This window comes from Globicephala melas, chromosome 4 (genome assembly GCF_963455315.2).
Source record: "Globicephala melas chromosome 4, mGloMel1.2, whole genome shotgun sequence".
In the NCBI taxonomy this organism is placed as follows: domain Eukaryota; kingdom Metazoa; phylum Chordata; class Mammalia; order Artiodactyla; family Delphinidae; genus Globicephala; species Globicephala melas.
The window spans coordinates 40462510-40476693 of record NC_083317.1 but is presented as its reverse complement, the minus strand read 5'-3'; the positions used below and the strand labels follow the sequence as shown (position 1 = coordinate 40476693).

The 14184-nt window shown below is 34.1% G+C and overlaps 1 protein-coding gene across 3 annotated transcripts in view; it reads right to left on the bottom strand.

The window, feature by feature from the left end:
- The window catches only part of ZNF654 (zinc finger protein 654), a 94251-nt gene that overhangs the window by 61074 nt on the left and 18993 nt on the right, over positions 1-14184 (bottom strand). For all 3 annotated transcript variants that reach the window (XM_030860967.2, XM_030860968.2, XM_030860969.2), the window contains exon 2: positions 10954-11099. In XM_030860967.2, the coding sequence (XP_030716827.2) occupies positions 10954-11099 (146 nt within the window). The remainder of the gene's footprint in view (positions 1-10953; positions 11100-14184) is intronic.

Below are 14184 nucleotides of genomic sequence, written 5' to 3'. Positions count from 1 at the left end.
GTGACCACCTAGAGGGGTGGGATAGGGCGGGTGGGAGGGAGACACAAGAGGGATGAGATATGGGGATATATGTAAATCCATAGCTAATTCACTATGTTATACAGCAGAAACTAACACACCATTGTAAAGCAATTATACTCCAATAAAGATGTTAAAAATAAAAAAAAAAGACACTTAAAAAAAACTGCTTTTGCTGTATCCCATAAGCTTTGATATGTTGTATTTCCATTTTCATTTTTCTTAAGGTATTTTAAAATTTTTCTTTGACTTGTTCTTTGACCCACTGATTGTCAGTAAGAATGTTGTTTAATCTCCATATATTTGAGAATTTTTCAGTTTTCTTCTTGTAATTGATTTCTAGTTCCACACCATTGTGGTCAGAAAAGATGCTTGATATGATTTAAGTTTTCTAAATGTACTAAGATTTGTTTTATGGACTAACATATGATCTATCCTATTCATTTGAGAAGAGTGTGTATTCTGTTGCTTTTGGATGGAATATTCTGTAGGTCTGTTAAGTACAACTGGTTTAAAGTGTCATTCAAAGCCAATGGTTCCTAACGGATTTTGTCTGGAAGATCTATCTGTTGATGAAAAGTGGGGTATTAAAGTTCCTTACTATTATTATATTGCTTGTCTATTTCTCCCTTAAGGTCTCTTAATATTTGCTTTATGTATTTAGGTGTGTCTGGGGGAATTTCTTTTAAGATTTCTGCATAAGGAGCAATGAGCAAAATTTTGTCAAATTTTCAGCAACTACAGATGTTTTCGTATATGTTTTGTTTTTGTTTTCTTTTCCTTCTTACTTCAGTCCACAGTGAAAGCTGACAGTATAATGCTGTAGTCTAGCTCTATGAACCAAAGTTAGCGGGGGAAGGAAGGAAAAGTTAAAATGTTCAGATCTGTAGTTTTTCAGGGATCTGACTGAGCATAAAATTAAGACATTCAAATATTAGAAAAATTCAAACATGTATTTACATCCTTCATAATGACTATATACATGTTCTTCTAAAGAATATCACCGATCTTCCTGATAGCAGCAGAAATAGTAACACCTTTCAGTCTACTGCTTTTTCACTCTAGTTTTAGTGTATCCACACTGATCAAGGCAATTATCAAGCTGTCCTTCCTTTAGTTAGATCAGAAAAAAATAAATACCATTTTTAAAACTACACACATACATCCTTCTAGATTTTGATACATAGTATGGGTGAGAAGAGAGTATGTCATTATCCGATCACTTTTCACTTCTGCCAATACAAATATACCACTTAACAATCCCTGTATCTCTTTGCCATTAAAATGACTATAGTCTCAACTACTTCACTCCAAAATTAACAAAAGGAGTAATAAAAACCAAAATTACAAGGAAAAAAGACGCCAGTCCACAACTAGCGCCAAATGAAATGTTGAGCACCTAAACATGGCCAATATAAATAAATGCACATAGGTTTGTCTAATTTGACTTTAAATACAACAAATCCTGAAAACAAAATATTCTAATGAAATAGTAACGAGAAACAAAACAATGTTGAGAGAAGTTAGTGAGGGAATTTAATTAAGACCCCAAATGGACTCAAAAAGGAAGACATCTCTTCCTTAGAGAGAGAAAACAAAGAAATAGGCTAGACAGTCTTGATTTCTCTATAAAATAAACAAGGTTTGCCTGTCACAAATGATTAGTAAAGATGATGGATACAAAATTGGAGACGGTTTTGAGTAAGTGTTGGTCAAAATAATTGAAGAGTCTAACCTTACACCTAAAGGAACTAGAGACAGAAGAACAAACAAAACCAAAAGTTAGTAGAAGGAAAGAAATAATAAAGATCAGAGCAGAAATAAATGAAATAGAAACAAAGAAAACAATAGCAAAGATCAATAAAACTAAAAGCTGGTTCTCTGAGAAGATAAACAATATTGATAAACCATTTGCCAGACTCATCAAGAAAAAGAGGGAGAGGACTCAACTCAATAGAATTAGAAATGAAAAAGGAGAAGTTACAACAGACACCACAGAAATACAAAGCATCCTAAGAGATTACTACAAGCAACTCTATGCCAATAAAATGGACAACTTGGAAGAAATGGACAAATACTTAGAAAGTTATAACCTTCCAAGACTGAACCAGGAAGAAATAGAAAATATGAACAGACCAATTGAAACTGTGATTAAAAATCTTCCAATAAACAAAATCCAGGACCAGATGGCTTCACAGGTAAATTCTATCAAACATTTAGAGAAGAGCTAACACCCTTCTCAAACTCTTCCAAAAAACTGCAGAGGAAGGAACACTCCCAAACTCATTCTATGAGGCCACCATCACCCTGATACCAAAACCAGACAAAGATACTACAAACAAAGAAAATTACAGGGCAATATCACTCATGAATATAGATGCAAAAATCCTCAACAAAATACTAGCAAATAGAATCCAACAACACATTAAAAGGTTCATACACCACGATCAAATGGGATTTATCCCAGGGATGCAAGGATTCTTCAATATACGCAAATCAATGTGATACACCATATTAACAAACTGAAGGAGAAAAACCATATGATCATCTCAATAGATGCAGAAAAAGCTTTTGACAAAATTCAACACCCATTTATGATAAAAACTCTCCAGAAAGTGGGCATAGAGGGAACCTACCTCAATATAATAAAGGCCATATACAACAAACCCACAGCCAACATCATTCTCAATGGTGAAAAACTGAAAGCATTTCCTCTAAGATCAGGAACAAGACAAGGATGTCCAATCTCACCACTATTATTCAACATAGTTTTGGAAGTCCTACCCATGGCAATCAGAGAAGAAAAAGAAATAAGAGGAATACAAATTAGAAAAGAAGAAGTAAAACTGTCACTGTTTGCAGATGACATGATACCATACATAGAGAATCTTAACGATGCCACCAGAAAACTACTAGAGCTGATGAATGAATTTGGTAAAGTTTCAGGATACAAAATTAATGCACAGAAATCTCTTGCCTTCCTATACACTAATGATGAAAAATCTGAAAGTGAAATTAAGGAAACACTCCCATTTACCACTGCAACAAAAAGAATAAAATACCTAGGAGTAAACCTACTTAGGGAGACAAAAGACCTGTATGCAGAAAACTATATATAAGACACTGATGAAAGAAATTAAAGATGATACAAACAGATGGAGAGATATACCATGTTCTTGGATTGGAAGAATCAATATTGTGAAAATGACTATACTACCCAAAGCAATCTACAGATTCAATGCAATCCCTATCAAATTGCTAATGGCATTTTTTACAGAACTAGAACAAAAAAATCTTAAAATTTGTGTGGAGATACAAAAGACCCTGAATAGCCAAAGCAGTCTTGAGGGAAAAAAACGGAGCTGGAGGAATCAGACTCCCTGACTTCAGACTATACTACAAACCTACAGTACTCAAGACAATATGGTACTAGCACAAAAACAGAGATATAGCGCAATGGGACAGGATAGAAAGCCCAGAGATAAACCCACATACCTATGGTCAACTAATTATGACAAAGGAGGCAAGGATATACAATGGAGAAAAGACAGTCTCTTCAATAAGTGGTGCTGGGAAAACTGGACAGCTACATGTAAAAGAATGAAATTAGAACACTCCCCAACACCATACACAAAAATAAACTCAAAATGGATTAGAGACCTAAATGTAAGATCGGGCACTATAAAACTCTTAGAGGAAAACATAGGAAGAACACTCTTTGACATAAATCACAGCAAGATCTTTTTTGATCCACCTTCTAGAGTACTGGAAATAAAAACAAAAATAAACAAATGGGACCTAATGAAACTTAAAAGCTTTTGTAAAGCAAAGGAAACTATAAGCAAGATGAAATACATCCCTCAGAATGGGAGAAAATATTTGCAAATGAATCAACGGACAAAGGATTAATCTCCAAAATATATAAACAGCTCATGCAGCTCAATATTAAAAAAACAAACAACCCAATCAAAAAATGGGCAGAAGACCTAAATAGATATTTCTCCAAAGAAGACATACAGATGGCCAAGAAGCACATGAAAAGCTGCTCAACATCACTAATTACTAGAGAAATGCAAATCAAAACTACAATGAGGTGTCACCTCACACCAGTTAGAATGGGCATCATCAGAAAATCTACAAACAACAAATGCTGGAGAGGGTGTGGACAAAAGGGAACCCTCTTGCAGTGTTGGTGGGAATGTAAATTGATATAGCCACTATGGAGAACAGTACAGAGGTTCCTTAAAAAACTAAAAATTGAATTACCCTATGAGCCAGCAATCCCACTACTGGGCATATACCCAGAGAAAACTATAACTCAAAAGGATATATGCACCCCAATGTTCACTGCAGCACTATTTACAACAGCCAGGTCATGGAAGCAACCTAAATGCCCATCAACAGACAAATGGATAAAGAAGATGTGGTAGATATATACAATGGAATACTACTCAGCCATAAAAAGGAATGAAATTGGGTCATTTGTAGAGATGTGGATGGACCTAGAGACTGTCATACATCATGAAGTAAGTCAGAAAGAGAAAAACAAACATCGTATATTAATGCATATATGTGGAACCTAGAAAAATGGTATAGATGAACTGGTTTACAAGGCAGAAATTGAGACACAGTTATAGAGAACAAACGTATGGACACCAAGCAGGGAAAGCAGCAGGGCTGGTGGTGGTGGTGGTGTGATGAATTGGGAGATTGGGATTGGCATGTATACACTGATGTGTATAAAATGGATGACTAATAAGAACCTGCTGTATAAAAAAATAAATAAAATAAAATTAAAAAAAAATAATTGAAGAGTCAGGAAGTAATAAGAGTTGTTACATGTTGTAGAGAAAGGATATACGTACTGATTGGGGCCTACAAGACTAACACCTTTTGTGGGGCCTGGCACCACTGAAAAAAAATGGCACTTTAGAATTAGTCTTTCTTCCTCTGATTTCTAGGCTGTCTCCTAAATTAGTTGAAGCCTGGACTTAAGTTATAAATGTAATCAAATAAAACATGGTTTAATATAGTAGAGACTGAAATTAGGCACAAATTCTATGAAATATGGTAAAATTCAGCAACATAATCAGAAAGGGTCACTGATCTCTCATGTAGTATGTGTGGCCCATGATTGTCTAGTCACTCTAAACAAGAGGCTGAGTATACCCACTTAGTTCCATGAAAAAGAAGGCCCTTTGGTCTTCTCTCCCTATGCAACTTGACATATATACTTTTAGTGTTTGCCACTGCATATACTAAATGCTACTAGCTGAACTAGTTTCCTCCTCCAGTGGACTATGTGGGTCCTTGTGGACCTAATGGCTGCCAGGCAAATTACTACTTCCATTACTGAACCCTGCCTGGACTGCTGAAATCTATGAACATTTACTTTCCGCCTGGCTAAAGAGGCTAGAAAGGCAGCATTAAAGCTTGCTTTTATGTAAAACTTACAAAGTCTATGTTCTCTGCCTGAAGGTCTGCTTAGTTTCAGGGTGTTTGGCTTTGCTCTACCTGGAAAACTTAGAAATCAGTATTTAACCGATCTAAAACAAGAAAACAACAGGAAAAATAAACAGTCAGAATTTAATTAACTTGAATTTGCAAAAGCCCCCTAACTTCTCAGGCCTCAGTTTTCTTATCTATAAAAAAGGAGTTAATTTGAGGTCCTTTTTAGTGCCAACACATACATACATACACAGCAAAATCTTCATTTCTTTAGAAAATACAGCTTACAAGGAGAGTCAACCCAGGTAAAATTATAATTAATCAATTTAAGACAATTCTCTACATAACTATTCATTTCCATAAACTTTAAAAAAAACAGTCAGGTATGAATAAAAACAGAATCCAGTTTCCTTCTCTGTAAAGAACATCTTGGAAAAAGTGTAGTTTTTAGAATCTCCCAGTCTACAGAAGGCAGATCTTCACATACGTATTAATTTACAAGGTGGGTATAGGATTTTATGAAGGTAGATATACAGACCAGACAAAACTACCAGAGAATATAGTAGTTTTATGTTTAACATATATTTTGTATGCATATATTATACATATATATATTAGCATGAGACAGAATGTTATAAACATTACTTCTTTAGCTCACCTATATATTTTTTAAGTGACTAAAACTTTTAAAATACATTATATATATCATAAACAATTCTACAAATAGATATGAGTTATAATGAAATCCATTAATAACCTGATATCCTGTCCAGGCACCTTGAACATTCTGTTTACCATTCCTGGGAGTCTCTTTTGCTCCTTCATCTAATTTACTCCCATCATCCCTTCAGAGCTCAGCTCAAGTTTTAGTTCACCGAGCAAATTTTCCCTGACAGGGAAAGGTCCCCTGTTAAACTCTCTCACTGTACCCTATAATTCTTTCATACTTAACAATACGTACTAGTGGAGCCTCTTGTGTAATATCTTTTAGCTCTGTAAGGTCTTTAAAACAAGGACTCACCAATCTTATTTTCTATTTTACCTCTAGAACCAAGCACAGAGATTTACAGAATGAATGAATGAATGAATGATTATGGAATAATTGTTAGAAGAATTTTCTAGCTTAAATATTTCAATAAAATAGAACACTGTTCCAGACTCACTAACGCTTTCAATGGCACCACCATATGGCCATTTCCCCATTTTTCTTCTGGTATTAAAAGTACAATTATCTTTTCCACTAAAGTAAATTCAAATAATGCAGAAAGTTTTCTTTATAAGAAACATTACCATTTAACAAACCACTAAGATAATTTACTTTCTTTTGCCCAGCGCTGTCCATCTTAGATAAGATTTACCTTTGCTTAATACATTATTCTTTTCATGAGCAGTAGTTAAAAAAAAAAAAAAGCTAGCAAGCAGTGAAACGTAAGTCAACAAATGACTTAATTTACTTTTGAAAGCCTTAAAAACATTTTCACATTACAACACAAAAGTTAACAAGATTATACAGATGAAAAGGGGGAAATATCCAAATGGGCACTGAATCAAGAACAATGCTTCTTGCTTACAAATAATGTATTTCTTTCAATACTTATTTATTTTCCTCAGAAATCAGCAGAGAATAATTGAAGCTGCTTCAGTAGCTTTCAAAATATCATATAAAAATATTCTTTGTAGTGACATCCATTACTTTTGTCTACTTAGCCAGCTCTCCTTCACACTACCGCATTCACTTCTTGAGCAAACTGCTTATCCCTCCAACATTTCTATGGTCCTCACAGGGCTGCCAATGTAGTATCCTCCTTTCCACTAGCCATGAGGTGGGCTTGCTATCAGATAGCCAAAAATCTTACCATACTCTTCTCAACAGAGTGATTAGTTTAAGCAATTGGCACATAACCTCAGACAGGCCTGAGTTCCCAAAATATTTTGGGGAATAGAAGTGGGAGCAGAGGGTTTCTTCTCCCTTGGTTAATAAAGTAAACTTAATCCAAGAATTGTCAACAGCCCTGAGAGAATGAAGCCAAAAAAGGAATGATGGAAAGGAAGAGAACAATTCTAGATATTTTATTCTCTAGATTCGGAAAATCCTGAAACTAGCTCTAGTCCTTGCTTTTCCATGATTTAGTTATCTAATAAATCCCTCCAAGCGCTTCTTTTTTTTTTTAAACTAGGCTGGGTAGGATTTGTCAATTATAATAAAGAAGTCCTAATACTTCCCATATTTATTTAGGTATCACAAAATAAATCTATTTTTTAAAAATAATACATATATTTTTAAAACTTCTGTGCTCTTACAAGTCTAAATAACGTTATATTGTAAACTCTTCCCCTCCCACAATTTTTTTTCAGCTTTACTAGGCTATAATTAACAAATAGAAACTGTATATATTTAAGGTATACAAATTGATACATAGTGAAATGATCACCACAATTAAGCTGGTTAACATATCCATCACTTCACATAGCTTCTATAACTTTAAATATATATAAACTTTTAAAGAAGCACAATGTACATGCACTCTTTAAAATTTTTATGCATGTATGTAAATCAAAAAACATAAAAGTTCACATATATTAAATTTACACATCTTCAATATTTAAAAATGCTAAGTGTATAGAAAGGTTTCAACACTCTCTCACTGCCAATTACCCAGAATTAACAACTTTCAGTATTTTTAATAGCTGGTGATAATAAGCTCTGCTAGTATTTCTTGATTTACCAATTTTAAATATTATCTCTTAACTTCCTGCTGTGATAGAAGAGAATTAAACTCCTCACACAAGTACATCCTCCCAACAGTCATTCACTATTATTTCCTCTATTATTTATCTTTGTAACTTTAGTTACACCTTTATTTACGGTTTCATGTACTGACACTCCATTTTGTAAAATAAGAATTTTAAGGAAGGATATTAGTGCCCTTGTCCTTCACTTTCAACTTGCAATTTCCATCAAATAGTCTTATATTGAAAGGTTAATAATTCTCCTCCGTTCTGTAATTATAATTATTTTTGTGCTTTAAAAGTTTGAAGTCAATAAGCATCATTTACACGAAGAAAACTATATATAAGTAACATTCAGTGCATATCTAAGTAGTTTGTTATGACTCTGTGTCATTTCCTGTTCAGATTATTTTTTCTAATTGCTTTTTTATTTCCTTTGCCTTGTCTACTTTTATCACTACCTTAAATGGTTCCAAATTCTCAAGGTGTTTCAAGTCTCCATTTTTACTGGATATTCCCCTCTTGGAGGTGACATATCTGTAAGACCTACTATTTAGCAGCGACCCTGGAACTTCTCTTCTGTCTATCTTAAGTAAAAGCTACTGTTTTCTAGATCCATTGTCATCTGGTCTTTTTATATTATACCCCATTTTTCTGGAGTACATTCTCTAATAACTTCCCAAGAAAGAGAATGTGGACAAATCAATCTCCTAGGTCCTTACATGCCTGGAAATATTGTTTCTACTCTCACACTTCACTGACAGTTTGAATGAGTATAAAATTCTACACTGAAAATAATTTCTCTTCAAAACTTCAGAGACATTGATTCATTATATTCTACCACCCACTGTTGGGTGGTAGAATATATCAACAAACATCAATCTGATGTTTGTTCCTTTGTAGGTGACCTAGTTTTTTCTCTCTAGAAGGTGTTCAAATCTGCTTTTACATTCTTGTTATTTTCAAATTGCAAAATGATGTATTTAGCTGAGTATTTTTTATATTCATTGTGCTGAGCACTTCTTGGGCTCTTTCAGTCTGGAAGTTTATGACTTTTATTTCTGGGAAATTCTTTTATTATATATTTATTTGAAAATTTCCTCCAACATATATTCTCTAAATTCTTTTTCTGGAACTTCAGCTAGTTAAATAATGAACCTCCTACATGAAGTCATTGTATCAGTGTTCTTCTGAGCATTCCTTCACTTTGGTTTTGTTTTACGTTCTGGATTATTTTTTCCACTTTACCTTGCAACTTTCCTACAGAATTTTAAATTTTAACCATCACATATTTTTAATTTCCACAAACTCATTTTTGGTATCTCTTTATTCCTTTCACACAGCATGATATGTTGATGTTTTAATGTCCTACAAATCTTCTCAACTCTCTCTGAAAATGCTAATTATAGATTTTACATTTCTCTTTTAAATTTTTTGTTTTCAACATTAACTGTATTTCTTCCAGAATTTTTTTTTTAGTTTGTTTTCATTGTATTTTTTTCATGTTGAAGGCATTCCCCAAATGTCTGATGATTCTTGAATATCCATTAATATCTAAGAATAAAGCCACAAGCAGTTTAATTGGGAGCCCTGTGAGCAAGCATGTCTAGAGTTTGGTGACTGGTAAGTTTTTCTTTAGGGTAATTAAGTGATTAGGTAGCTGTCTCAAGAAGAACACTTAATTGCCAGAATACAAAGGTCACTGCTTCAAAGTCATTTAATTTCATTAGAGAAAAAAAGAAAGTATCAATGCTGTTTCCCCACCCTACCCAGGCCCTAGGGTCTAGTGAATGGCCTGAATGGAAAAACTGCAATTAACTCCTTTATCTGTATTCTCCCAAAGTATCTCATTCCCTACTCTCTATTTCATACCTATAGTGTTCAAATTCTATACCTCCCTAGGATTCCAAGGGGAAGGAGGCAGGACAGATGGTCTTCCTCCTATCTTATAAGGCAGAGGATAATTTTGTTTTATATGCTACCCAGTTTCAAAAAATGTTTTACAAATAATAAAGTATACACATACATAAAAATAAATATATAAAACAAGAGTTTTACAAAATAATACTTATCCCATGAGACATACTCTGATATTTTCTATTGTATTTTGTAATGTTGATAAATGAATTCAAACCCACTAATGTGATGTGAGTGTAATGTGAGGAACAAAAAAAGAAAAGAAAATTAAGTTGTGACTTGCTCTGACATGTTTCAAAGACACTCCTATCTGTTTTCTTTCCCAAAGAAAATTGTTGAAATCTTTTCATTCACTGATGACTCTTCTCTCTTTTCACTGTATTTCCCTCTTTTACTTCTTTACTATTTTAGTAGGATCTAGGAGGGCAAAAACGATAAATACAAGTGCTCAGTTTGTGATCTTTAACTCGAAGTCCTTTACAAGTATTTTTAAAAACCAAAGTTTCCTAACCTCTTTCTGGCCCGATTTAAGATCTATGATGGCCTCAACTGCTGCTGGGATTTACCATTAAAGTTTGCCAAGGGAATCTGGGGAATTAAAAAGGAAAGGAAAGTGCTAGTAGTAAACCTAAGAATCTATATAACAATTCCACTTAACTCTAAAGCTAAAAGTAAAATTGTGGTTAAATGTCCAAAATTAAACCTAAACACTTAAATGAAGAAATAGAAATCTTTTTGAGGGAAGACTTTAGGAAAGATTTCTTCTGCAGGGAAAATAATCAAAAACCAGTTCTCAAATATATCAAGAAAATACTTTCGTAAGAAGTAAAGAGTACTTACAAAGCAAGGCTACTCAAAACATATTGTACGTGCTCACATTCATCTGGGAATGATGCACTGGCTGATGTAAAACAGCAAAGTGCAGTCTGAAGAACCTGAAGCTGTGGCAAAGGGACCTGCCATCTTCCAGCATAATCTTCAACCACCTGATAGGGAAGCAATACAAAAAGTACATTATTAGAGAAAATGTTAAATTTGGATAAATTAAATTATACCAGATAAATTAAAATATTAGTTCAGCATGAACACATGATTTAGGAAGGGGAAAAAGTTCTTTATTGTTTAGTTTCATGGTATACATCTGAAAACAAAATGAACTATTATTTGAAAATGTGGAAAAGAAATATAGTATATAAATGACCACACAGTTCCGCTGCCAAATGTTGTAACAAATGCCTTTACATCCCATATCTAGTTTTTGTCAAAATGCCAATTATCAAATATTAAAATAGCTAGACAGTAGACTATAGTAATAAAGAAAATTAGAAATGAGCATGCATTATTATTACCATTAATATTTACAAGACTGAACTCTAAACATTCTGGCAACAAATGAGTATTATAGTGGTGTGATACTCTGATTAGGAAAGTTTAAACTGTACCATACTGAGGAGAAAAGAATACAGAATATAATCAGTCTTGGCTCTGTCACTTAACTAGTTTTATGAATTGGGTATGTCATCTTCCTTCTCTATGCAGTAGTTGCCTCACCATAAAATGGAGATAATAATGCTTATCTTGCAGATTTACTCTGAAGCTAAATTGGGAATAATTTATGAGAAAACATTTTAGAACTATCAATTGCTATAAAATGTTAATTATGATATCTCATATGCAAGACTGCTGTATTAAAACTATTATATTCTAGAAATTCACCTTATAAAACAGGTTGGCAAACTATGGCATATAGGCCAAATTCAGCCTGCTACACATTTTTGCATGACCTACAAGTTAAGAAATGGATGTTACATTTTCAAATGGTTGAAAAAAACATTTTGTGATGTATGAAAATCACATGAAATTCAAATTTCAATGTCCATAAAGTCTTATTGGAACATAACCAGGTTCATCCATTTACATATTATCTATGGCTGCTTTCCTGCTACAACAGGTTGAGTAGTTGTGACAGAAATCATATGGCTCACAAAGTCTAGAATATTTAATATCTGACCCTTTACAGAAAAAGTCTGCCAACTCCTGATTTAAAAGCTGGTAAAACTAGAGCAGAGTAGAAAAGCCAAGAACATTCAGAGCTCAAGGACTTTTCATACTAATCACTTCCTGTTGGAGATAATTTTCCATGAGTCTCTTGTATTTCCACAGTTTTTTAAAAGAGGCCCTGACTGCCTTCATCGTTTCAAAGATGTTTACAGGGAACAGCCTTGAAAAATAGAGATGATATCCATGATGCCCCTGCCCAAAGCAATGTGTCTCTCTGGAGCAAAGGTCAGGCAGATATGCTTGCAGACCATTATAAAAGATTAGGACTCCCTAAGCTTGGGGTTCGTAAGCTGTGATATAAACTTACTACGAGTTCAGGATCCACCTGGGCCATTCACATCACCTTTGTGACACTTGAGGGGCAAAGGGAACCATCATGAACTTGAAGCACATGCTGCTTGCTGTGCCATGAGTAACAGAGTCTGCTATCTCTGATCCAGGAGTTTCATGTCTTGGGCCAGCATTTGTGAAACTGTGGCAATCTACCTTAGATAAAATCCCAGACACTTCACACTTGTTTGACAATTCTAAATTGCATTACCAGGTGTCTAGCATGTCTCCAATGTTTCTAGGAACATGTATGGATAAAGAAGAAAGCTAGAGAGTATTAGCTCTGTGAACTTGTATCCCCCTTCTATATCTAGTAGTACTTACTAGCTGGGAAGTAAAAACTACTAGTAACTATGATGACTCCAAGTAGGACAAATTTTCCCAAACCACCACAGGCAAAAAAAAAAAAAAAAAAAAAAGAAGAAGAAGAAGGAGAAGAAGGTTAGATAAATGGTGGTTTCCTGGCTTTAAATTTTCTCTTCACTAAAGTGTTTGACCACCTTTATTGCCTCTTTTTGGCCCCCACACCACAATTCTGGTGCCACATAAAAAACAGGTACTAACAGACTCACATTTTTTCTACCTTTAATCCGAAATAGTTTGCCCTAATACATTTCTACTTACAACCTTATGCACTTCCTATTTATGGGCTGGGTTTATCTCCTTAGAAGAGAAGCTTTCTACTTTCTCAGGTTCTGTTCTCATTGTAGCTTCCCTCATTCACCAAGATTCGGCTATTAATACCCTGCCTGATCCAGCTGAGCCCAAACCTAACACAATAAAAGTACTTGTGCACGACACCTCCAGTAGGTTTCCCACAATACCCTTTAAGGGACATAAACAAAACTGGCTGAAATTTACATACAGTTGGCCCTCAGTATCTGTGGAGGATTGGTTCCAGGATCCCCCACCCCATACCAAAATCTGCAGATGTTCAAGTCCTTTATATAAATAATGTATTTGCATATAACCTACACACGTCCTCTCGTATACTTTAAATCATCTCTAGATTACTTATAATACCTAATACAATGTAAATACTATGTAAATAGTTGCTAGCGCATAGCAAATTCAAGTTTTGTGTTTTGGAACTTTCTGGAATTTTTTTTCCAAATATTTTTAATCCACAGTTGGTTGAATCCACAGATGTGGAACCTACAGATACAGAGGGCTGACTGTATCTTCTTATCCTGTTTAATGTCATGCCAGACACTAATAATTCACTATAACATTCACTATAACACCACTTTTTAAATATTTTCCTTAAAATATGTAAAACTATACATTACACTATCTTTTTACTTTGAAAGTTTTCTCCTGCATTATAACTGTTATCATAAGCACTCAGGTAATGAGAGCTGATAACCATGACATCATAATCTGAATGTGCTCTACCAGGTCACTGTGCGGTGAGCAACACATCCTACATTTGTCATTTTCTTTGGTATTCTAATAAGTAACAGTTTTTACTGTTACTATGTAAAGAACTGCTGTATAATTACATTCTTTACTTACGAACATCATCCAAATTACTACAGACTAAAATGTGTCCCCCTAAAGTTCATGTATTGAAGTCTTAACCCCAGTGTGACAGTATCTGGAAATAGGACTCTTAGGAAGTAATTTAGGTTAAATGATGTGATAAGGAAGGGGTCCTAATCAGATAGTATTGGTGGCCTT